Below are 25787 nucleotides of genomic sequence, written 5' to 3' on the forward strand. Positions count from 1 at the left end.
TCAGAGCCCCAATCAGCACTATGAAAGCATGATAGATCCAAAAAGGCAGAACTATACCTATACAATTGCTCACAGATTTGAAGGGTTACATGCTAGTGTCCTTCACAAAAGCAAAAATTCAAGCAATAGGTTTGATCCTTATAGAAATCCTTATGAGAGACACACTTATCACAATAATGCTGGAGACGCAATGAAGAAAGTTCGTGTAGAAGTACCAAATTTTGCTGGAACAATTGACCCCCATGTATTTTCAGATTGGCTTGCTTCTTTGGAAAGTTATTTTGAGGGGTATGACATGTCTGATGAGAGTAGGGTCAGTTTTGCTATTATGAAATTTATCGGACAAGCTCAGATCTGGTGGAGAGATGTGGAGTATGATTGTCAATGTGCTAGACAGCCTCCCATTGTTAGATGTGATGACATGAAGCAGCAGCTAAAACAAAAGTACTCGCCCTGTGGTTATGAAGATGAGCTATTTGAAAAATTCACTACTCTTAGGCAAGGTAATATGTTAGTAGTTGAGTGTATGAACAAATTCGAAGACCTCAACATTTGGTATAGAGGAATTGAAGATCCACAACAAATCTTAGCCCAATTTAAGTCAGGATTAAGGGCTGAAATTCGTAGCCAAATAATTAAAAAACGAACTCACACAGTTGTTGAGGCATTCCGATTAGCTTTAAAGATTGAGAAGCGTTTGAAGCAGCCCCTTACTGGAAGGTTTTCTTCCCAAGCCAAGAAAACACCTTTGGGAGAGGTTGACCTTAGAGCATCCACTATGCAGCCAAATTACAAAGTCCATACTGACTACAAAGTCAATACTGCTATTGAGTCAAAAGATAAAACTACTTTAGCTGATGATCCCCTAGAATTAGAAGAAGGCATGTCTCTTCTTTTCGTTGTTGGGTGTATTCTTGCTGCACCCAATCAAGATGAGGATTGAAAGCATACTTCAATATTTCAGACCATGGTACGTTGTGGAATTGAAGCCCGGATGTTTATTATTGATGGTGGCAGCGATATAAATTTTGTTTCTGAGACTACTGTTGAGAGGTTAAAGCTACCAATGGAACCACATCCAAAACCATACAAGGTGGCGTGGATAAATAGTACTTCTATTTTGGTAACTAAACAATGCTTGGTTCCTATTTCTCATGGGCGATATAATGATTCTATATGGTGTGATGTTATTCCTATGACACATATCTTATTAGGTTGCCCTTGGCTCTATGACCAAGATGTGTATCATTGTGAAAAGAATAATACATGTCAATTTATGTTCAATAATGAAACAATTGTATTAAAGCCTATGAGTTCAGGACAAATGAAGCGAAAATGAGAGGTCAAGCCTAAGGATGTTCCTGAAACTCAGAAAAACCTCAAGAATATTGCTGCAACTCAAAAACAAAGAGCTATACAGCCCCAAAAGGAAGTTGAAGAGCTGGTATACGATGCTGATAAGTTAGAAAAATTTGCTAAAAGATGAGCAACTAGTGGACCCTAATCAGCAAGTGCAACAGTCAGATCAACATTCAACAAAGTCCATGGAACCAGAAGAACAAGCAGAAGAGTCTAATCAGCAAACTGAAACATCTCGACAACTTGAAGATGATTTAAAACAGAGCAACTTACATGCTTAATGGAGGAAATGCTTGAATCAAAAGAAGATAGCATGATGAAGGAAGAGATAAATGAGATTGTGAAGCCTATTTCAATACTTCAACATGTGCAACAAGTTACGGACGTTCCCATTATTGATTTCGTGATTCCATAAAAGTTTACAGTTCCCATTGGAGAGAAGGATGTTCCATTGTCATCATGGTTTCAAGCACCAAAGAAAAAGAAGAACACTCCAAGTCAAGCTTTTGAGTAGACTGGGAAAGAATGGATTTAGATTGGGAAAGAATGGGATTTAGGTTGTAGGGCCTTCAGCACTAGGTGGACCCGAAGAGAATTGTACTGTGATGCTGCAATTCAAGATTGGAGAACGCTTTTTTTGAGCAGAACAGAGTAGGCTGGCAACTGAGGGAGAGGAGAAATTGTGGTCCTAAAGCCTTTACATTTTTTTTTTAACTTTTGGGAAAAAAATCAGAATTTCTTAGATTGGATTAAGAAAGCTTGGAGCCTTGGAGAATGGATGTTTATGGGGTCCCTATGTTTAGCTTGTATTAAGCCAAACACTGTGAAGCAGGTATAGAGGAGTAAAAATGTATAAATATATGGGAATTTGGATAAACACGTGGAGTATGCTAAAATGAAATTATATGTTGTGCAGAAGTGTATGTTGCAGTCTCCTGGGAATAGCATCCTCAAAAGGTAAAACAATAAGCCGTGGGTTACTATCAGAATCTGTTAGGCACCTCTAAGGGGCATCTGCCTCAAGAAATGGGGGGAAACTTTCAACAGGTTCTAGACTTAAATATTGCAGCAGATCACATAGAAACTTTGCAGAGGCCAATTTCAAGTTTGGATATCCACTAGATTTATGTGTATTCAAAAAAGCTTGGCCTGTTATCCAATCAAATGTAGTCCATTCCATCCAATCATAATTCAATTCAGGTAGGCTACTTGGAGATGTGAACGCAACATTACTACTCTTGCCCCTAAAGTAAACAATCTTCAAGCATAGGGGATCATAGACCGATTTCTTGTTGCAATTTTCATTTATAAGTGCATCACAAAGATCTTGGCTAATAAATTTAAAGCACCCTTGAATGATATTATTGGTCCAAACCAAACTTCCTTTTTCCTGGAAAGTGTGCTATTAGTTGATGAATAAGTCCAAGGCAGGCGTACCATCAAGGTGGAAATTAGAAAAGCTTATGATTTAGTGGAATGGTGGTTTATTATTCAGTGCCTTCAGGTTGCGGGTTTTCCCACAAAATATGTCAATTGGGTGAGGGAGAGTGCATTACCACTCCTAAGTACTTTGTGGATGTAAATTGAGAACTAGCTGGTTACTTTCGAGAAGCTACAGAGTTGAGACAAAGGAATTCATTGTCCCCTTTTTGTTTGTGCTAGCAATGGAGTTCCTAGATCAGACGCTAAAGAAGAGGTTTCTTGGTTGCAAGGACTTCAAATTCCATCTCAGACATAAGAATATGATGCATATTAATCTTTGTTTTGCAAACAACTGAATAATTTTCAGAAGAGCTGATCTACTCCCAGTCCATTTAGTGAAAAGTTTTTAGAAGAGTTTAAAGTGATTTTTGGCTTGGTGATCAATGCTCTAAACGTAAAGTATGTTGTGCAGGTGTATCTACTGATCTAAAGAACCAGATTTTGGAAGCTTGTCAATCTAAGGTAGGTAGTCTCCTAGTTAGATATCTGGGTATGGATCTAGTCCCTGGTAAGCTGAGCTATCATGATTGTAGGCCCCTAATTGAGAAAATAACAAGACTTTGGATGAAAAATTGCCTGGACATTTTAATGTTTATCCTTTGCAGGCAGAGTGCAGTTATTACAATCAGTCTTGTATAGTGTTTCTTTGGGAGGTGAGTGAGTGAGTGTGGCTTTTTCCTAGGAAATTTAAAAAATCAAATGATTTATGAAGAAAGAAGCTACACTTCACACAGTTATAAAATAGAGGCAAAATGACAAGGTTGCACTTGTCACATTTTTCATTATTCTAAACAAAATAACGTTTAATAGAGTACAATCTTAAGTGCAACCAAAGCTATATTAAAGAAGACAGCCATTTCATCAAACAGGTTGATCCAAACCACGATACTGACCATCATGGCAATTGAGTATTTGATCTTCTAAAGGGGGAGAGAGGGGAGGGGGATGGGGGATCCATATTTATTAAAAAATATGACCTTATTATATTTTGTAACAACTGCTCTATGCCTAAGTTATAACAATGACATTAAAAGTTGAACTTGTACTAGTTGTGTATAAGCTAGAAAATGAACAAACAATAATTGAATAACACAATATAGAGATTTAACTCCAAAAGTGAAAACCCCCGAAAATTAATAAATAAATAAACAAATAAAAGAAAAATAAGATTTCCTAAAGAACATAGGAGGGTAAGAATGAAGATACCTGACAATAAGATGTTGAAAACGTTGCTTCTCTAAATTTCCACCCATTATATTCATATACTGTTAATGAACCCCACTGGAGAATGGAAGACTATCTGCATTTGCTCAACAGAGGAAAAAAGAAGAGTGTAGCTCAAATAGAGGAAAACTTGATTCAAATATGACCAAAAGGAAATTACAACAAGGAGGTAGAATGAAATTCAAAATTTGTACAAATGCATCACTCAAAAACCACCCCTTAAAGCTTGGTAACTAAGGTATGAGCAAATGAAAGTTTGTGGTATAATCATATACAATAGCCGGAGTTCCAATGAATGCCAATTGGTTCCTTAACCTCTCCTCATCTCTCAAAGACTATGAATAATGACAAAAAAACAAATAAAGGCTCAAAAGATACAGCACTACCCCAAGCTAGAAAAAAGCATTTATTTCATAAAAATTTCACTTATGACTCAAAGTCAGATCAAACTAACTAAATCCAAAATTAGAATTGCCATGTATAATGATAAGTCTGCTTCTACTAACGTCCAGAGTAGTGACCTACAAGATGACATAGCATAGGAAGCCATTACATGAAGAAGTTCAAGTAAATACAAACAATTAGGAAGAAAACAAAAGGGAGGAAGAAAGGGTAGCATCTTATAGCATGTGTGCTGGATTATGATATAGTCTAAATCATTACAAAAGGAGCTAACATGAAAGGCTCTTCAACTTGCCTCAATTATAGACCTTGAACAGCACAGAAAAAATTATAGCATTTTTGAAGGAAATGTGATGTCTGTTTTAATTTGAAGTGAAGGTTTAAAGGTTGGGTGAGAAAAACAAGTGACAAAAAAGTGTGCAAATAGCATTCTTGAGCTAACAACTATAGTATAAAATTTTGAAAGTGGATCAAAATAGCATAAAATTTCAAGTATTATATGTGTCAAACAACTGTAGTATCATTTTCGAAAGTGCTTAATAATAATGAAAATACATATTCCCATTTCATTCAATTTTAAAATTTTAACTAATATTAAGCCAATCAATACTAATAAGCTCAAGAACTTCATCTTTGATATCCAACAAACCATTTAAAACAAAAAGAAACATACCTCTAAATCTAATCAAGCTCACACTTTCATTTTCAAAATGAATCTCCATTTTCAGGCCTTCTTTGTTAGTCTTGAGTTTTGACAAACTTGAGTTGAGCCTCCATTCTTAAGCTCTCTATTATTCATGACCTCAAGCCGAGTCTCCGTTTTTGGGCTGTCAATATTTTTTACAAATCCCTTGGTGTTGATTTCAGTCCGTTCTGTTTACCCTGCCATTGTGTATTGCTTGCAGGTTCTGCCCCCACAAGATTGATTTCAACAGCATGGTTATTCCACAAGGCTATGGCCAAGGAAGCCATTAGATCCTACTAACAACAAAATCTTTGGTAGTGTGTGGGCAAAAGATGACCAATGAAAATGTTAGGGTGGATTTTCTGAATGAAGCTGGGAACTCATTTGAGCGGAATGCAGAAGCCAATGTGCTAAAGAAGAAGTCCTAAGCAACAAGAACCTAACCTAAGTTTAAATTTGAGGGGAGAAAATGGTACATTGAAAGTGGTATCTGGCAAGTTTGAAAAAGATTGCTGCCAATTATAACTGTCAATGAAGGACTTTTGAAAAATGAATATTAATCATTTAACCATAACAAGAGGGACATAGAGAAGCTGAAGAGATGCCAAGTACTCAGTCTCAGGGTGGTAAAATAATGTTGGCTATGTTTATTGCACAATTATCAAGAGACTGAAACAAATAACATAAGAATCGAGTAGTGGAAAAGGAGGACACAGTTAGATGATCATAATATGTCCACAAAGCATTGTTTAAAAATAATAATAATAACACAATTGGACAATAGTAGAATGCATAAAAATTTATCCAGGGAAAAGAAACAAAAACATGCGTTTTTGAGCAAAAGCATAAAAACGGAAAAGAGAGGAAAAACAATTATACATAACAGATAAGAAATAGCTGCAATTTGCCTTTAGTTCCAATATATGTTCATCATCCCTAAACTCAATGTTTCACACAGAGTGCCTTCCATTGCTAAAAAAAAAAGTACCATAAAACATTAAAAACTGAAAAATCATATTATCTACAAGTTTCTTGTTTCTAACATATGTGGACAAGGCAGGGTACAACCAAACGCAAACAACCATGAGTTGATTCGATGTATTTATGTCCCATCTAAACCATGATGACATGAAAGAGAATTCAAAAGAATTACTACACCATCATTTAACGAACTTCATGCGCCAAAAATTATTTGGAAAGTCTAGTATAGAAAAAAAATAATATTTAAAGCCACATTTTTTGTTTCTATACACAATACCAGTGCCTATTGAAATTACATTGGGCACATTGATAGATCAACTCTTTACAAGGAATACCACAACTGTCACATTCAGGATGGTCTTTAGCTTCCTCAATGAAAATAAGGGGGTGTGGGTGACACTTAAATGTGTAAGCAACTCAAAACATGTAATTTGGGTATTCCCCTAAAATACAATTGGGATGAGCAGGATAACTGCAATCTGTACAGTAGTAGAACCAATGCTTTGAATCCCTTTCTTCTTCACAAATATCACAGTAATATTCATTGGAATCATCTTCAGCAGTATAACAGAGAGCGAAGGGATGATCATGTTGTCCGTATCTTGTGGTATGTGGTAATGTAGCGCATCTGAAGTCCAAAGCAAACTCACAGGTGGTACAACGAAATATTGGGTAAATTTTGGAATCACAACAACTGCAATTCTGTTTAGATGCAATGCTAGAGAGAATAAGTCGATGCTCATGACCAGGGTGGGTAAGAATGTCTGAGATCAAACTACATTGAACATCGAGACTAAAATCGCATGTCTCACAACCATAGTTGAAGCCATTGCATTCACGCCAACACGCATCACACCAAAATATCTCACTTCGATAAGGTGATGTTGGGAGGAGGGTGAGAGGGTGTTGATGAAGTGGGTGTTTCTTTTTTTGGGGTAATTTAGCACAAGATTCATGAAGAAAGAAGCTACAATTTACACAACTATAAAACGGAGGGAGAATGGCTCTTACGCACGCATAACATTTTTGGTTATTTAGAACCTCATCATCAGTAAGCTTTAAGACATGCTCATGACTGAAGTGTTCGATTTCTGCAGCTATTTGAGTTCCGTCCTCCCTCGTATTAAATTTGTTGACTTTGTAAGTTACTGAGTCAATCGATTCATTGAGCTGTGGAACTTCATCCTCAACTTTAAATTCCAGCAAATTTATGTCCTCCTTGTTTTCACTGAGAAGGGCACAATTGAGGTGGGCAACGAAATCGCATATGGAGCAATAGTAAAGCCCATAGCGTGTGTCCAGTTTTTGAACACAGAGTTGGCAAAATCGGGGGTCGGGTTGATGGAATTCAAGAGAAGAATGGGTGAGGTGGAGGAGGTGCTTGTGACGCACAACTTTGACTCTGCTTGGAAAATAAGCACATGATCTATGAATCCATAAAGCACATGGTTGACACATATAAGGCATACCTTTGTCTTTGTCTTCTTTGCCGCAAATGTCACAAGTGAAGGTGATCGACTTCCAAAAGGGGGTCAAAGGGTGGTGGTGGAATTCAGCTTCCACCATGGTGGTGGGGGCTAAAGAAGCGCATGTGATGTGAAGGTTGAAGTCGCAGCGGGAACACCGATAAATGTATGGTAAATAACCTTCTTTGTCAACATTTTTGCAGAGTTCGCATTTGTAAAATTGTATCTCGCCATATGAATAACTCCGTGGGGGAAAGAGAATAAGAGGATGGATTGGGTGCAAGGGATGGTGCAACCCAAGGGGTAGTTCTGCACATGATTTATGATAAACTGATTCTGTACAACTGTAGCTAGGACCATAAACTGATTCTCGGCAGCCTTCACACCTTTCTCCCCTTCTCTCGTCTGGATTGAAGAGCAAGGGATGGTTGGGATGGATAAAATGTTGAAGTTGGTGGTGGTGCTGCTGCTGCTGCATCTAATCTAATCAATCTTCTTTATTTATTTAATTGTATGACCGCATGCAAACAATCACACACATATCATCATCATCATCATCAAATTTCTTTATTGTTTATAAAAATAAATAAATAATAAGAAAAAAGGCATAAATAATAATAATAAAATCAGAGAGAGATAGCAAGAAAGAAACAGAGAGAGTGCGTGATGAGAATTGAATAGCAGCAAAAAGAGGGATGAACAAAGGGAGCGATTCGGCGATTGATTTGTGGTTTTTGGGCCTAACTCACCAAGTGTTTGTTTCATAAATGAGAAACTAAAAGAGGTTGGAGTTGGATTCAATGTTTTATTTGTGGGCTTTTTATTTAACAAAGTTTCAAAACCCCCTGATTTCTTTGTTTTTTCGGCTTCATACGGTTTTGAAATTAGATGTGAATGTTTAAAGGGCTTTGGTGTGGCCCGTGGGTCTTTTGGTTGGGTGGGCATTTTCAATTTTTGAATGTCAACACTGAAAGGCACAAAAACTATTGTATAAATTGGAATTCTTTTAATTGATTTTTATTAAAAATTAAAGTTATTTATTTTAGAAAAGAATAAAAGTATTATATAGATGAGAATTATTTTACTTGATTTCATTAAAAAATAAACATGATTTTCTAAAAAATAAACAGAATGCATCTAAAGAGTTAAGAATAAATAATAAGAATGCTTGCACAACAAAAATTCATATTATGTTTTTAATTGATCCTACATTCTTGTTAATGGAAAAATATAATTTGTTTTTTTCTTTTTTTTTTTCTTTTGTTTATGCCAAACATTATCATTTATTTAAAATCATCTAACAGAAATCTAAGTTTGTCTTTATTCAATATATAAGTAAAGAGTGCAATTAAGTTTGTCTTTATATTGATAAAATCAATTTTTTATTCCAGTTTTTCCTTACCCCAATTTAGTCAATACAACTCAAAAGTCAAAACAACAAAGCTAATCCAACAAAACCTCTAAAACAATTTTAGCAGTAATTATAGTTTGGAGATTCAAAAACGAAAGAGCAAAGTATTTTAGAGTTTTACATAAACCCAAGCGAGCTTGGTTGGTTAATCCATTTTAACAATGAGAAATGCAATAGGGCAACTTTTTTATTAATAAAAACATTTTATGTTTTAATGTTGAGTCTATTACTACCATAATTTTTTTTTTTTTTATTTAGGTTGAAATTCTCTCTTCCCCACTTGTGATAAATAATAAGAAAAAAAAAAAAAAAAGCAAAGATTTGATAATGTTTGAGAATGAATGTAAATTATCTTACTATTAATATGGAATAAAATGAACATTTGATAGGACATGTTCAAGTTTGACTTTTGGGTAACTTTTACTGAAGTTTTTCCTTTTTTCTTTTTTTCTTTTTTGGATAATTAACTTCAATATGAGTTATATTCCTCAATTCCATTCTTTGATAATAATAGTTTGTAATCTCATTATTGGACTAAATTTCTTTCCTCCAACTATCATGCTAATTAAATATTAAGGTAATCTATTATTCTTTCCAAAAATCAAGGTGATTAGACATTAAAAACTCACTAATCTATGAAGGGTGATTATATTTTTTTGTATACTTAAATATAGTAAATGACAAACTTTATAAATTTAACAATAAATGGCAACTAATTATTTTGAAATTCTGTGTGTAATTATCCTATAATAGATATTAAATAAAAATGAGATTCAAGAAAAGATTGATTTATGAAAAATAATTGAGTGATATACCATTTATCCAAATTGCATTAAATGTAACATAAACCAAACCATCTAGTAGTAAAATATCTCACAAAAATATAGTGTCAAGTGCAATAAAATCTTATTACATTTAACATCTATATGACAAATTTTAAATAAGCAAAGTAATCTATTGTTTATAAATACCAATAGAAAAACACATATACATGTGAACAAATTTATAAAGGCAACTATCAATACTTACATCAAGAAGAACCTAATTTTGGCTTCAAAACACACTTAAGGAAGCTTCCAAATTATTCTCAATTTCAATTTTTTTTAAGTCTAACTTCATATGAAATCCCTATATAACATCTACTATATATAGGATTTTCATGCCCTTGTGTCAAAGAAAAAAAATACTTGCTCCAAAACAAAGAAAACAAAAGAAAGAAAGAAAGAATAAAGGAAGAAGTAGGCAAGTAGGCAAGGCATATGCTTGCTTGCCAACTTAGACTTAAATACTTCATAGTAACATTTTCTATTTCTTTTCCTTTTGTGTTTCCAAACATGTCCCTACTAACATTTAATTTTCTCATTCATTTATAAGATTTATATATGCATCTCTATTTAGGTTATATCTAGGATATACACATATGAAATTTTATCTCTTGTGTTACATTTAAATGATGAATTTTGAGCTAGGATTTACTCAAAATTTAACTTTTGAAATTACTAATATTGATTTCTGTTGTTTATGTTAACAAGAAAGGATACTTCAAAAATTCTACAGAATTTTATACTTTTTTTTATGAGAAGAATTTTCTACTTTGGATTTCAAAGCATTCTTCCGCTTGCTAAACAAACTAAATTCATATGCACATCTTTAACTCATCCCATTACTTTTTCTTTTTCTTTGTTCTTATTACCTTATTGTTTACATTTTGAATATTTCTTTGCATCTTTTGTAACTCTTTCTTGATTTGGAAGAAAATAATAAATGACAATAAGAAGTTAAGTGAATGATTTTTTTTTTTTTTTAATCTTTCCTTCATATATATATATATATATATATATATATATATATATTCTAAACTTGGAAGTTATCTTTCGTGTGACCCAATCCATTCAAGAATCATCTATATGCTTACATTACAAATAAAATCTAGTACCTTCTTCAATAGTATCCTTACTTTTCAAATAATATATATATACACATTTTATAGTATAGAATCTATTAACAATTGTGTTCGTATATTAATTTTCCTAACTATTTTACATTAGACTTGAAAAGGTCCATCCTCAAAACATTTGACCTAAATTGTTGGAAGATTATTTTCATTAGTTAGGAGTCATCATCAAGAAAGATCCCTATTGTTGTAGTATTTCTTGTCTTTCTATGTGAGTCATAAATTCAAGCTTGTAAAAGATATTTTTTGTAAGCTTTTATTTTAATTTTTTATCATGTTTTGCCGACCTACCATTTGCATTGAGCCACCAAATCTTGACAAAAATATATTTAATTTTTAAACCTTTTTTTTTTTTTGGGTATTAGCATACGATGCAATAGAACAAAGCATAATTTTCGTTGGTTTTAATTATGTTGTGCCTTTTGTGCGAGAAAACTTGCATTTCCTCTAAAGAAATTGTTTTGCTCCCAAGAAGTTTAGTACACCAATGGCATCTTAACATAAAACTTGTAATAAGACAGTCAAATACTAATTATATCTTATATTCAAAAGGTTATATTAAATTATTTTGTGTGATTCTATTTTGATTACTTAAGAGATATACATAATTACTTGACTTTCTTTTATCATCTTTTTATGATATTAATTTATAAATGTCGATAAAGATATTTATTATTAGTTAATTTAACTAGTTTCTTTTAGAAAGTAGATTAGTAACTATAGTTAATTGGCCACTTGAACATATTAGTACATTTAAGAATTTAGTTGTTTCTCAAAAAAAAAAAAAAAAAAAAAGAATTTAGTTTTAACACAATTGGGCTTCGTTTTTAAAGGCAGAACAAATACTACTTTAGCTTGTTTTCCCTTTTTTGTCTTTTGTTTCCTCTTTCCATTTTCTTTCTTTTCCAAAATTACAAGTATTAGATTGATGTAGAAAAGAAAAGTGATTAAATATCTTGATACTCTTTCATAAAATTATAATAAGACTATCATTCTTTTATCCAGAAACATTAGGTAAAGGAAAAAAAAAAAAAAAAACCAAGGAAAAAAAAAAAAAGAAATCTAGGTCTATAATAATTCTTTCCATCTGTTAGATTCTTTCCTAATAACCAAAAAAGAGAAAATAAGAAACAACATCAATTATTCTTACCATCTCTTGAATTTCTTTTCTAATAACTAAGAAAATATGTCACAACTTCAATATTTGTTACCGTCCCTTCAGATTTTTTTATAATAACTAAGAAAATAAGATTACAATATCAAGATAAAGATACTTTGAAGAAGTACACTTCTTTGTTTCTTTGCATATAATCTACTTAATCATTTTACTAATAGAACAAGAAACTGAGATTCTTATTGAAGTTCAAGTTTCATTTTACACATAAAAAAACAAGTTTATATCACGTAAAGAGTGTAGCTAAGCTCGCTTTAGTGTTTGCTGGTTTTAATTCTTAATGCACATTTTTCACTTATCCTAGGTAAGCCAATGCAACTCAAAACAACAAATTCAATCCGAAAAAACCTCCAGCTGAAAGCCAATCCGTGCAGGGAAGCTTAGTACAAAGCCAATCCAATTTAATCTGTGAAATGCAACTAGGCAGCTTGTTATTTGTATAGTTTTAACTTTTAATTGAATAATCACCCTTCTCTTTGTATCTTTCCTTCATTCCATCACTCCCTTAATGAAGACATATAATGACATTAAGTACTGAGAAAACACACATAAAAAGCAAGCAAATGATTCTACAAATTATTTAGACATGGAGTTAACACTTAACACCATATATTATAAATTTGAAGGTATTTCACCTAAGAAGAACTAGATAACATTGGCAGAAATTTGGAAGGTTCTCTCAAGTTGTTTAGCTGCTTCATTCCCGGTTTCATTGGTGAAACTTTAAGTGGACCCTTTGGTACTCTTTCATATGTTCTCCCTTTTGAAATATTGTTTGATTTAAGAAACCTGGAATATATTCATTGAATTTAAAAATCCAATCCAAACTCATAACTCTTATTACTACTCTCTAGTCTCTATATGTAAAATACCATGTATTTGTGGTATTCCCAGTGATACTCTGTGTCTGACTATTTGTAACAGAGCGACTAAACGCAGTGTTTCACTTACTACAGACACCCAACACAAAACGCAGCGTTTCATTAACTAAGGAAGCACACGACAGCGTTTTGTTTAAGTGTTCTATTTGTATTTAAATTTCTTTGTATAGGTGTCATTCAGCAACTGGTTATTCTTTTTTCCTTAGTAGAGTCGGTTAAGGTGGTTAACATTATAAGGCAGAGCTTGTACATTTTTTCATTTCGATAAATGAGAAATCCTTGTAATGAAAGATACAGTAGGAGCCTAGGTAACAAAATTTACCAAAATTTAATTTTTGGTGATATTTCATAAAGGATAAAATTGATATGATTTGAATTACAATTTAGATTTTGCTTTTTATCTGGTTCTCTATAAATAACCATATGCTATGATTCATGTATTGCTATGTGACTCTTTCATGTGATCATAAAATGATAGCTGATGAAGGCCACTAAATAAATTGAAAGTCAAATGGTTGACCAAATTCAAGCATTAATAAGTCTTTAAACAAAGCCCAAGTTCTTAATTTTTCTAGTCCTACCTTCAACTGGGGCTAAAGCCAATCTGGTTGGCCTTCTCAAGAGTTTTATTTTTGGTCCTATTTCCCATGTTGCTGGGTATGTCTAGTAACTCTAATTCTGAAACTGTTTTTTGATCATTTACAAGATTATGGAAGGTCTTCTAAGATGATAAGGATAGGTCAAACAGATACCTTCTTACTAAAGAACTCATAAGTCGTCCCAATGCTGAGGAACTTCTAGTAGGTTGCTACTAAATTTATAGAATTTTTCATTAGAACAGGTTTAACATGTGTTAAACAAAAAATATATACATACCTTTACATTAACTAACACACTGTGTATGGCAATGGATTCATATTATTTTTATTTTTTAAATATAAATCCTGTGTGAGTGGACTACTAAAAAAATTTAAGTTATAATATTTTTTGCTTATCAATGCAGATAATATTTGAAAATGTAGAGGAGAAGTCAGGGCAAGGTTCATGATAGTGCAGTGGGCATCTTCTCTTCATTAAATCGCTTCATGAAGGCCATTTCAAAATGGTCCTCTGTTTTTATCTTTTCTTCTATATAGAGCAAGGCCCTTTGCAATTTTTCATAATCAATATATTTCAATCCAACAATATCACTCAATAAATTCTGTAGCTTGAATTCTATATTATAATGCATAATTCGGATTTGAATATTCCACACAATCAAGGGTATAGTACTATTTGTAGTGGTGGTTCTTGTATATTGTAATAAAATCAAAAGATGGTCAAAAGAAAAAATCTTTATTTGACAGGACTTCTTCCCGTATTTAATTTACACAATCTCAATCAAGTTTTTGTTCTTCGATTTCTTTTTATGAGAGGGTAAATAGTGTCTGTTCTTCAATAATATAGCAGGAAATGATGCAAGATGCACCAAATTAAAGCGCAACTAGTTTTCATCTCTCTCTATATCTCTCCTCTATTCCTCTACTTTTTCCCTCTAAGCCTATGATCCTGTATTGAGCAATAATGTTTACATTCATTTTCTCCCAACTCTCCATTGAGTAATAATGTATCAAATGTGGTTGCGGACAAATATTTTTTCTTTAATTATTGGTCTGAGCAGATGTTGAACCACCACGCATGCAGACAGACAATACATGATCGTTTGGCATGGTCTCAGTCGCTCAGACACTAATCCACAAGAAGGCTATGCATTGTGGCTTTAAGCATCATATTACAGTTTCTAGGTTTGTTTGGCTTTCACATGTTGTAAAAAGCACGAGAACCACATTTGAAAACTGAAAGTGGAGATTGTGGAGAACCATAAGATCTTGTTCATTTGCTTTAATTTACTGAACGGCATGCCATGGTGCTGAATGTGGTGGTGGAACCACAAGAACTTCACTCATAGAAACAAATTAGTGTTACCCTTCCTGTAGTAGATGAGAAGTTAACCAACTAGAAGCTTGTAATTAAGGTAGGTTAAGTAAGCGAAGAACTGTTTTATGGAGCATAGGAGCATAATCAATTGATATCACAGCAATTTTTAGTATTTACTGAACTTCCTTTCGAAAAATATGGTAGATTATGTAACAATAACAAAAATATAATGTAAACTATCTACATAAACATGCCATTAACATAAATCCAATCAACGCCCCCTCCCCCAGCTCCCAACGGGTGGAGGTGTGGGGGGAAGAAAAGGATTTTACACATCTCCTTAGCAGACAAATTATTACCCAGGATTGTTTTTCAATGTGCATGCACTTTACAAGAAGGCACCTCCAAGCAGCGAGTCAGATCAATGATGAGTTAAATAATCACCACCAATATTCAGCATTCACATAGATGATTGGAGGCATATATAAGCAACATCAACTTCCATTTTCTCCAATAATCTAGGTGTGATTGGCCATGAGTTTGCAGCCATTCAAATGTTAAAACCAATCAACATGTTGGGTTGAAGTTTTGGGTTGCTTCTTCAGCTTTAGGTAACGATTGTTCTCAAACTTGGCTTTAACTATAAAAGAATAAAGCAATTCTGCCTCGACTGATGAATTATAAGGCATGCTCAAGATACTATGATATCAAAGAAACCAGAAATAGAAACCATAGTTAGAAGCCATAAGATATATCCCAAAATTGTAAGATAGTACATGTGTCAGTGATATGTGATCAGATCAAGGTTATTCATAGCACCAACCAGTGTATGCTTATCCTGGGCTTTTGGCTGTAATAGATATGGAGCATGAAAATACAGGTGATACACTAATCAAGCTGAGTCAAGAACACATGCTAGCTCCATTTCTTTCACAAGTGTGACTACAGTTTAGTGAGACTATACAGTTCATTTGTGTCAATACTTTTGCCTACAACAGTCAACAGTGATTTCAAGGAAGGTAAGAGATATGACTATCTACCTGTGTAGTAGTTCCTCTAAGATATCACTGCGAAGGCGTAACATAATGGATACAAATTCTTGGGCACTGACCTACTGCGGGCTAAACTTGGTAGTCTTCATCATGACCTAGTCATATGCACAGATGTTTTGAAATTTAATTAATATCAGTGGATCAAATTCATGATAATAATTATAATACTATTGGAACTACCAAACTGGAAACTTTTTTTTATGAAAAAAAGCCAAACTGGCAACATGTGCCTTTCTTCGAATTCTTCTATTTAGGATATAAGCTCTCAACCTAGTTAAGATAATATAGAGGTATATAAGTATAGTGCAGCTGGTAGTATAATAGTACAATGACTGTACATATAGTATTATGTATTGGGGAAGTGGGCCTAGACCTAATACTCAACAACATACAAGCTCACAAAGAATGGAAAAATAAGAGAATTAACCAACCTTGTGAAGACACCCTAGCACTTCCAGTAGAAGCAAATGAAAAGGAATGAAGTGCCCTTTTTACACATGAATATGGACACCCTGCAGAGGATTCAAAAATTGCATAGATGAGTGGGAGAGGAAAAACAAAAGATATCACATTTTGATTGGAAAAATAAGTTAAATGATAACCATCAAATGGAAAATTATTTTTATAAAGTGATTTTCACAAATATGGCTGTACACTCATCCTGAAAGGTTGATAATCATTTGATGTAGTAATTTTTTAATTACTAAAAATTTTAGAATATGGTCATAAGATTGAACAGGCATTTCTCAGTTGACCAAATTTGCATAATAGCACAAAATTAAGAGACATGAAAAGAAGTTATATTTCTAAAATTTCATTGGATATTTCCAGTAAGTGGCTTATGTGTTTCAAATTGTGCAGATGTTAGTGCTGAGTATTTTTTTTTTTTTTTTTAAAACCCTCAGCCTGAACAGGTCCTCAATAGAGGGAGTAGCTTATGATCTTCAAAAATGGGTAGAATAGCAAAAGAGTACTTTGTGCACATGATAATGACCAGGAGTGTCCCTTTTGGTGGTAGGTATGTGCAAGCAATATGGTAAGAATAGATCCATCAAGTGTATTTTAGAATAAAATGAATGCAGCAGCACTTTTGCCAACAAGAGAACCTCATTAACAAAGATATCAAATGCTTCACATTCTGGTTTTTTGAATGGCTCTAAACATTCCCTACAAAATGGAACCTCAATGGTAAGAATAGAAGATAAATTGTACAATGAAAGAAACAACAGGTAAATAATGAAGTACATATAGATTACATCATTAAGTTCCCAAGTGAAATAATTATGATTCATAGAAAGTCATTTTACTCAATTATTATGAAATATGTATTTGCGTGCGAGCTGGGCTAATGAAATACCACGCGTCAGTTAATACTCAATACAGTATACCCAGATACATTACAAAAGTAAAGAACAATATTTTATAAATAACTGTTCAGAAAGTTGGCAGTTTCGTTAGAATGCTTGAGCACTTGTAGCAAACAGCAATTAATCATTCCTAATCAGAAACTGAATGGATATAGCTTGGGCAAAGAAAAAAGGAAGAATAAATTAAAATGAAAAAATAATTGTTAGCACAGCTTAACACATCACTGCTAAAATTCAAGAAACATAGCAACTGGTTTACCTCTCAATAATCTTTGATCGGCTGTAGTTTGATAATATCTGCACATATTTTTAGCCAAAACAATCACTATATATAATCAGTAGTGACAAGTATTGTAGAAGTAATCAAAAATTATAAAGGATACTGCAAATAGCATACCTTAGTAGTAAAGCACTTGGTTGCATTGAATTTTTTTTGAGAAGCAGTTGCATTGAAAATTAGAGAATCTAATGTAATGCATCTAAGGTATTGTACCTAAGTTTTATCCATAAAATATAGCAATTGCTAATGCAAAATTACTTAAAACAAGATGACAACCATACGTCCATACTTCTCACAATCGCTCACACTAAACACAGGACAAATCTTTGATGTCTAACTCCTTGTTATTTTTCTAAACTATGTGGGATTCCAAAACCAATAATGAAATCTATAAACTTATCCGTATTATCTGGATTTAACAAGATTAAATCCAGATAATACGTGGAACGCAGGAAAGTCATTCTTAAAGAAAAAGAAACAAATATGAACAGTTAGATTACTAAAGAAAATCTATTCAAAAAAAAAAAAATTTATTAAAGAAAATATACAACACAACCAATATGAAAACATAATCAAACAAACGACCAAAATATAAGCAATTTCAAATTTTAAGGGTTAAAAGTGCTTCCAACCCATGTTTTTCTGTAGAAAGACTTGAATAATAGTCCAACAATGAATTGAAGAGGTTCCATGTTATAGAAAAGAAAAAAGTTTCATAAATTTGATTTGGTTTCTTTTCTTGATACACTACAAAAATGAATTATCAAAGTTGCATACAATGGAAAACAGTTGGGTCAAATCTTTTAAGTACAAGTGACGGCTGCCAACCCACATTGCCAGAACATAAAAATAGAAATATCATTGACAAATTTAATACCAATCATCCGCACACAAAAATTTTAACGATACTACTTAATTGACTAGTCTTGGAGATAGGAACAGAAGAGAGTTCTCTAACATAACGTAACCATCCTAAGGAATATGACATATTACAAGGTTTTAAAAATTGGACCGGACCGAACGGTCTGACCAGTTGAACCGGGAATTGGAGACCAGTCCGGTTTTAAAAAATATCTAAAGTCAGGAAAAACTGGTCAAATTTTGGTAAAAAGGGGGAACCGGAGGCAAATCCTGTTTTGCCTCCGGTCCGGTTTTTAAAACCAAGATAAATAGCTTGACCATGCTGCCGAAAAATTCCTCTCTTTTTTTCACTGCAAAAAATTAGGAGGCAAATATATAATTTCATTTTCCTAAAAAAATAACTTTTCTATTTGCTCCAAAAAAAAAAAAAAAAAAAATCCTAAAAACTAACAAGGCACACTTCAATTTCAACAAAGCAAAATCAGATTTTGAACCAGAACTTTTTTTCTTTACAAAGCTGCGTTTTCCCTTCTGGTTTGACTGGATTTCTTCACTTGTCTTTGCAGCTTTAGCTTACACATTTGTAATTCAATCAGTTGCACTTTCATTGTGTCAACCTCTTTCTACACTATCTTTAACTCTTTTTGCGAATTCATCCCTTCCTCTTTTATACCTTTAGAAAGTCTGATAATTACCTGTGTCTTTGTTCTTGGCAGTTTGATCCAAAATCTGTCATTGACCTTGTCATGTTACCTCGGTCTAAGAAGATGAATCATTTTGTTATTTTCAAGGGCAATTGATCATTCTTCATCACATGCTCACGTGCTTCTTTTGATAGTCTATGGTATTCCAGGGTTCTACATACACTTACTTTTTCTTCTTTTTTTGATAAGTACTTTTTCTTCTTCATTCATGCTAGGGTGTGCCTACATAAAGAATGGTCATTTGCAACTTAAATTTTACTGCTTCTATGAATGGTCAAAATGTGAGGTAACACGTTCTTAAAGTCCATCAAAATGTATGTCATTCAAAAACAACAATAATTGTGCAGGGCTAAGCTTTGAAGTTTATCTAAGAAGATTAATAGCCAATAAGCTTTAACATATTCAATAAACAACACAAATTTGATATTACAATGATTCTTAGTCAAATTAAATCTTAATTTTTATGATTTTGCAGGTCTCAGTAGCTCAATTTTCAGATAAAGTAATGATCACTAGGAACGAAAAATCTTCCGTACCTTGAGATAAATGTCAATGGTTCCATAGAGGTTGTTATCACAATATCGAGCATCTTCTGGCATTGCTTCTGCAAGTGAATGAGAACTTTTTGCACTAAGGTTTTCATCCCCTACAACTAGCATAAGATAACCATCTATAAATCTTCCAATAGAAAATATTTTTGGTGTGGGTTTGCTGGAAACATAAGATTCTACACACTTAAAATAAAGCTCACATCATAACCATTTTCATTGTCTCCATTATTTTTTTATTTAATGAGGTCTCCATTATTCTTAACCAAGAGATCTGGAAAACAATATTGCTACTACATGGAAACAATTCTTCTTTCCAGAATATTCAATAATTCAGAATTGATTTTCATCCATAAACCAATCTTGAGAAGGTGTATAGAATTGCAAGAAACTGATTTTTTTTTCCACAGGGAGCACATTAATCAAGCATTTAGTTTCATTTGTTCAATGACACCAAAACAACTGATCCCTATAGTGTCTTTGGGAGATGGGTGAGTGGGTGTTGCTTTTTCTAGGTAATTTAACAAAGGATTTTTGAAGAAAGAATCTACAATTCGCACAACTATATAACAGAGGCAGACTGACTCACATGCACCCATCACATTTTTAGTTATTCTAAACAAAATAATGTTTTTTGGAGTTAAAGCATTGGCTGCATTTTTTTTTTTAATACCATGAGTAAATTTGATCTTCTAAGGAAATAATCTCCATATTTATTACAAGAAAATGTTCCCATTATCTTTTGTAACAATTGTCCTGTGCCTAAGTTAAAAGTTGAACTTGTATTGATTGTGTATAAGCAAGAAAATGAACAAACAATAACACAATATAGAGATTTAACTTCAAAAGTGAAAAACCCCAAAAAATTAAAAATAAATAAATAAAAGAGAACAAGATTTCCTAAAGAACATAAGAGTGTTAGAATGAAGGTACCTGACAATAAGATTTTGAAAACATTGCTTCTCTAAATTTCCACCCATTATATTAAAATGCTGTTAATGAACCCGCTGGAGAATAAAAGACTATCTACATCTACATATCTGTGAAGAAAGGAAGAGTGTAACCCAAAAGGAAGGAAAATTGATTTGAATATGACCAAAAGGAAATTACAATAAGGAGGCAGAATGAAATTCCAAATTTGTACAAATGCATAACCCAAAAACCACCCCCTAAAGCTTGGTAACATAGGTATGACCAACGGAAAGTTTCAAACTATCATTTTCATTTGTGAAAAATCTGCAAATCTTCTAGAACAAACCAACCTCATGTTTTTCGTCTGTCCGACTAGTTGCAAGTTCTCCTGAGGCCATATCAAAATCACCATTTCCTCGCCTAACCATGAAATTGTTCATATATGTTAAATTTCCAGTCAGCTTTCTTGGCCACATTTTCAACATGCATTTCAATTTCAAAATTGGACCCTTTGATGAAAACCTTTGATATATTCTATAAATATATGGTTCATTCAATTGGCAATAGAACATATGGATAGGTTACAATAGAACGAAAACACATTCTTAAATGTAAAAGACACAATAAGAAGTGAATGTCCATGGAATTTCCTTTCCTTTATCATGGGAGGATGCATACAGAAGTTCTAGCATACTGTGACTCTACCTTTCAAAACCCTTTTCTTTATGAGTAAATAATTCAATAAAGAGCAGAGGTGCAACCCATGTACAAGGGGAGTATGCAAGAGATACACTGATAATTACAAAGATCAAGCATCGAAATCAGAAATAGAAAACTGTCTTGAAGCTGATAACCACTCATATTAGGATCTAAGAAATAAAAAAATGCTTGGAATTTTGAAGGATAAAACATTATTTATATTTAATGAATCCACTGTATATTTTATGTATATATGTTGTCCTACCAGGTCAAACTTAGTTAATAAGATTTTGTGTCCCTTAAAAATTCCTAACTAGTAAGTCCATCCGTGCTCACATCTAATCTCCAAACTTACCTTCAGCAGTTCACCCAGTGCTTTGGTCCATTTTTGTCACCAAGACACCCGGCACATATTTCAAGAACACATTTCATATTAATAAATTTGTCAACAGCTTACTCTGAAAAGTTGTAAAAAACCAGAATGTGTAATACTCTCCCCCAAAATCAGCAATATCTATAATTGTTCTCCACCAAAGTTACCAAAACACAGCTAAAACAGCTAACTCTGAAGTAAATGTTTATGAGGTAACTAAAACAGCTATATCCCATGCTCAACGCAGCAAACGGCAGAATAGTACACAGGTCATTCAACTTCATGCTTGACAGTCTATGTATTGAACAACTAATGAACCTCATTCAAAATTTCTTAATATCATATATTTTCTAATTGTACTGCAATATGCAAGGCTTCACATTTCAAATATTACCACATACATTTCACATTGCAGGTAACCAAACATAAATAACAAACCTAAATAAGTGTAACCAGTTATTTACTTTTTTTTTGTTTCTATTGGCGAGATTTACATGAAAATTTCATGAATTTCAATGAAATATCATGACCAAACTTATGCAAGTACAACCATCATTAGAATCCAACCCTGTAAAATTAATGGCATATATGGTAAAAATTGTAATGAGCAGGGTAGAAACCAAAATGTATTGTTGAAAATTTTGATTTGTGAAGCCGAAATGCATTCTTCCTACCCAACCCATAACTTACAAAACCCAATAAGTTTAACCAAAATTCACAAGCAATTGCAAAATGTTAAATTAATTAATAAAGATTGAAGAGAGTGAAAGATAAATTTACGCTCCGGGAACGACGGCGTTTAGCCAAGGGAAGGTGGTGAGTTCCACTACTCAAGTTAACTTCCGTGGACATCGCTGCGAGTCAGCCCGAGTCTTTCTTGTACTCGCCATTTAAGCCAACCGAGTCATGACTCGCTCACAAATGAAAGAGTGATCAGAGTCAGTGTGTGATTCTTTTGAGTCTGTCGGTGTGTGAGAGAGAGACGAGGGAAAGAACAGGGGTAGTTTTGGTAATTTGAAAGTCGGAGGTGGGGCCGGGACAGCCACGTGGACGATGTGATTTAAACTTTTTCTTGCATCTGTCCCCAAACAGACCTCTTTTCTAGTTTTTTTTTTTTTTGGGATAAAAATATCAAAGTTTTTAAAAACACGTATGTAATAAAATTTGAATTTTCCATTAATAGAAATTCTAACAACAAGAGGTAACCGAATATTATAAAGATGATATTACTCAATTTTAATGTGGGAGCATTTCAACTCTATTGGTGTGTTTGTATAAACTGTTAGGAAACAATATTTTGAATTTAAAATAAGCAATTGTAAAAAAATTATGATGAGTTGTGATTGCAAAACAGATTTTTGAGTTTTAAAAATATTCTTTTAATTTTTAAGCTCTCAAAATGACTAACCAAATGGACCTTATATAAGCCTAAAACAATCTGAGCTTAGGTTGGTTTATGAGCTTAGTAATTAGCTTGAAAAACAAACTCATATTTTCTTAAATCTTTCATTAATTGAGAGTTTGGACCACATCTCCAAATTAAATGGGCTTCATAATATACTTGTATTGGATTGTGCTTGAGTTTGAACTTGAGTATGGCTTGATTAATGAATCAAGTCAAGTCAAGCTAAGCTCAAGTTTTTAGATTTTCTTATGAGCTCAAACTCATATATAATTTGTAAGCTTGGTTTAAGCTTAAACCAAATTTGAATATTTTACATTTATTGTTGAGTTGAGTTTGAATTAGGCTCAGCTAGTTTACAACCATTTCTGACCAAATTTCTCCACATTTATTTGCATCCTAAGTGTAGCATCAGTTTGATGAATTGCATAGATTATTTATTGCCTAAAGTCCTACACTTTTTTCCCCCTTAATGTGCAATAGTAATGTCAATCTTTAGAGAAATATTGACATAAAGATAGTAGTGAGTGCTAATTTTGAGTATGGTTTGTATATTAGTATTTTGTTTGAGATAGAATCCATAATGTTTCCTACAAAATCGCTTATTCAATCTTGCTCTTTTATAAAGGGAGTTTGCATAATTCTAATCTCAAGCAAAGAATAAAGCTATTCAAGGTCTTTTCCCCCTTAATGTGCAATAGCAATGTCAATCTTTAGAGAAATATTGACTTAAAGATAGTAGTGAGTGCTAATTTTGAGTATGGTTTGTATATTTGTATTTTGTTTGAGATAGAATCCATAATGTTTCCTACATAATCGCTTATTAAATCTTGCTCTTTTATAAAGGGAGTTTGCATAATTCTAATCTCAAGCAAAGAATAAAGATGTTCAAGGTCCTTTCCCCCCCCCCCCCCCCCCACACACACACACACACATAGAAAAAAGAAAAAGAAAAAGAAAAAGAAAAAGTTGTTCAATATCAATTGAAGCTTTCTTTAGGACTAGCACGCACGCGCACACACACACACAAAGGAAAAAAAAAAGAAAAAGAAAAAGTTGCTCAATGTCCATTGAAGCTTTCTTTAGGACTAGCAAAGCATAAAGTTATTTTATACTTATTGGTTAAATCCAATCTTGTTATGTAATATACCCCCAAATACCTTTCAAATTTCCAGTCTTGTCATGTAATATCTCCTTACTTGAGCCCCTAAAGAAACTGTATAACTCTATCCTTACTTTGTTAGAGAAATGTAAAACCATGACTGAGTTAAAACAAATACATGGGTTGATGATCACTACATCAGTTATAAAAATGTAATTCTTTGAACAGGCTAATTGATTTTTGTGCAATTTTTTTTACACTAAGACCTCAATTATGCAAGTACCTCTTTGCCACAAATTTTTTTAAAAGCAAGTTCAAAAGTTACTTACACAAATTATGGATGTTCATAATCCCATAGTGAAGATTGAGTTTTAATTGGATGTGTATGCTTCTACTGGTTTACTCATTTTTATTTTTTTTATAAGTTGGTTTCCTCCTATTTATCTGTCATGTTCAGATTGGAAGCTACAAGATTGAAAAGCAATTGACTTTATTTCAAAATGGAATGTGGTGGCTAGGACTAGTTTGATTGCTGAGAAAGTAAATGACAGTTGGGCTAGCTAGGCTAAAGAGATGTTTAACGATTACCATACTTATGGAATATGCGTGGTTGTCTACCAGCTTGGATATGATTCTACTGATTCACATATAAATTTCAATATGATAATTGCAATTGCTATTATAGGTATGTATGCAAAATGTGACTTCTTCAGATATGCAAGGGAACTGCTCATCAAACTTCCCCAAAGAAATTTGGTGGCATTTCATTCTATGATCGGTGCTTATAATCGGTATGGCAGGGTTGAGGAAGCACTATGTTTGTTCTTTGCTATGCTGATTGTTGGAATTTTTGTATAGGTAATATATATATTTTTTTAGTATGGTGTGGGTATTGTTACTGGGATTTGTCTAGTAGAAATCTAGGATTGAGATCAAGTGCAATACCAAAAGGTTGAGATTGATAGTTGAAAAAAAAAAACAATTTTCAAGTTCAACCCTTGAATAAAAAAAATTTTAAAAAGTGTAAAAAAAGTTAAAGTTAAAAAGTAAAAATGGTAAAAAAAATCTATGCCAAAATTAGAGATGCAATAATTGCTCGGAAGATTTTTAGGAAAATGCAAAAAAAGATGCAATGGTATGAACTAGTATGATCATTGGTTTAGCTATGCATATTGCTTAATAATTCCTGAGGAGATCACATGCCTTGGGGTTCTATGTGCATGTATGTAGTATTCATGTTGGTTTGCACTTCACCACAATGACAGGTTTATGGCGTGGAGCCAACAATTATTTTAGTAAATATATCACAATTGATTTTGTAATGTTATTTCAATTTATGTTTCATCATTCCTTTGTACAAATGTCCCACTAGGTCTACTCGAGAAAATGAGAAATTTTCTAAGCTGGATTCACTGAAAATAAATCTACTTGATTTCAATTGGAAGACTTCTCGAAATAATAAATTAAAAAAAAAATTAATTTGAAGTCAATTGGCGCTGTAACTGAAATTAGAAAGTCTATTTTGTACAAAATTAGGAAGTTCTTTCACTC

The 25787-nt window shown here is 32.9% G+C and overlaps 2 protein-coding genes across 6 annotated transcripts in view; both read right to left on the minus strand.

Annotated features, from left to right (window-relative positions):
• Positions 1 to 25787, minus strand: part of LOC115980215 — a gene marked incomplete at its 5' end in the record, with an annotated part of 48397 nt that overhangs the window by 2643 nt on the left and 19967 nt on the right. The window contains 2 exons of the mRNA XM_031102491.1: positions 4048 to 4141; positions 5141 to 7535. Of these exons, the coding sequence (XP_030958351.1) occupies positions 6551 to 7535 (985 nt within the window). The remainder of the gene's footprint in view (positions 1 to 4047; positions 4142 to 5140; positions 7536 to 25787) is intronic.
• LOC115979917 lies at positions 15078 to 22792 on the minus strand. Of its 5 annotated transcripts, XR_004089238.1 has the most exons (7): positions 20682 to 22788; positions 19737 to 19852; positions 17615 to 17652; positions 17095 to 17155; positions 16420 to 16500; positions 15977 to 16258; positions 15078 to 15635 (listed from the first exon to the last, which is right to left on the minus strand). XR_004089238.1 is itself a non-coding variant. In XM_031102028.1 (6 exons), exons 1-5 carry the CDS (start codon positions 21230 to 21232, stop codon positions 16254 to 16256), a joined length of 414 nt encoding a protein of 137 aa, XP_030957888.1. In that variant the 5' UTR covers positions 21233 to 22792; the 3' UTR covers positions 15078 to 15635; positions 15977 to 16253. The 5 variants fall into 5 exon arrangements, 1 of the variants encoding a protein (XP_030957888.1); XR_004089237.1 differs by having other exon boundaries at positions 17095 to 17652; positions 20682 to 22789; XM_031102028.1 differs by lacking the exon at positions 17095 to 17155 and having other exon boundaries at positions 19737 to 19804; positions 21011 to 22792.

This window comes from Quercus lobata, chromosome 3, assembly GCF_001633185.2.
Source record: "Quercus lobata isolate SW786 chromosome 3, ValleyOak3.0 Primary Assembly, whole genome shotgun sequence".
NCBI classification, from domain to species: domain Eukaryota; kingdom Viridiplantae; phylum Streptophyta; class Magnoliopsida; order Fagales; family Fagaceae; genus Quercus; species Quercus lobata.

Excerpts from the sequence above, each read along its gene's own strand:
- LOC115979917 (XM_031102028.1), bottom strand. The coding sequence starts at position 21,232 with ATGTTCTATTGCCAATTGAATGAACCATATATTTATAGAATATATCAA. Across the intron at positions 19,805-21,010 it reads GGACAGACGAAAAACATGAG|AAGCAATGCCAGAAGATGCT; the intron begins GTTGGTTTGTTC and ends ATTCACTTGCAG. Across the intron at positions 17,653-19,736 it reads CCATTGACATTTATCTCAAG|ATATTATCAAACTACAGCCG; the intron begins GTACGGAAGATT and ends AAATATGTGCAG.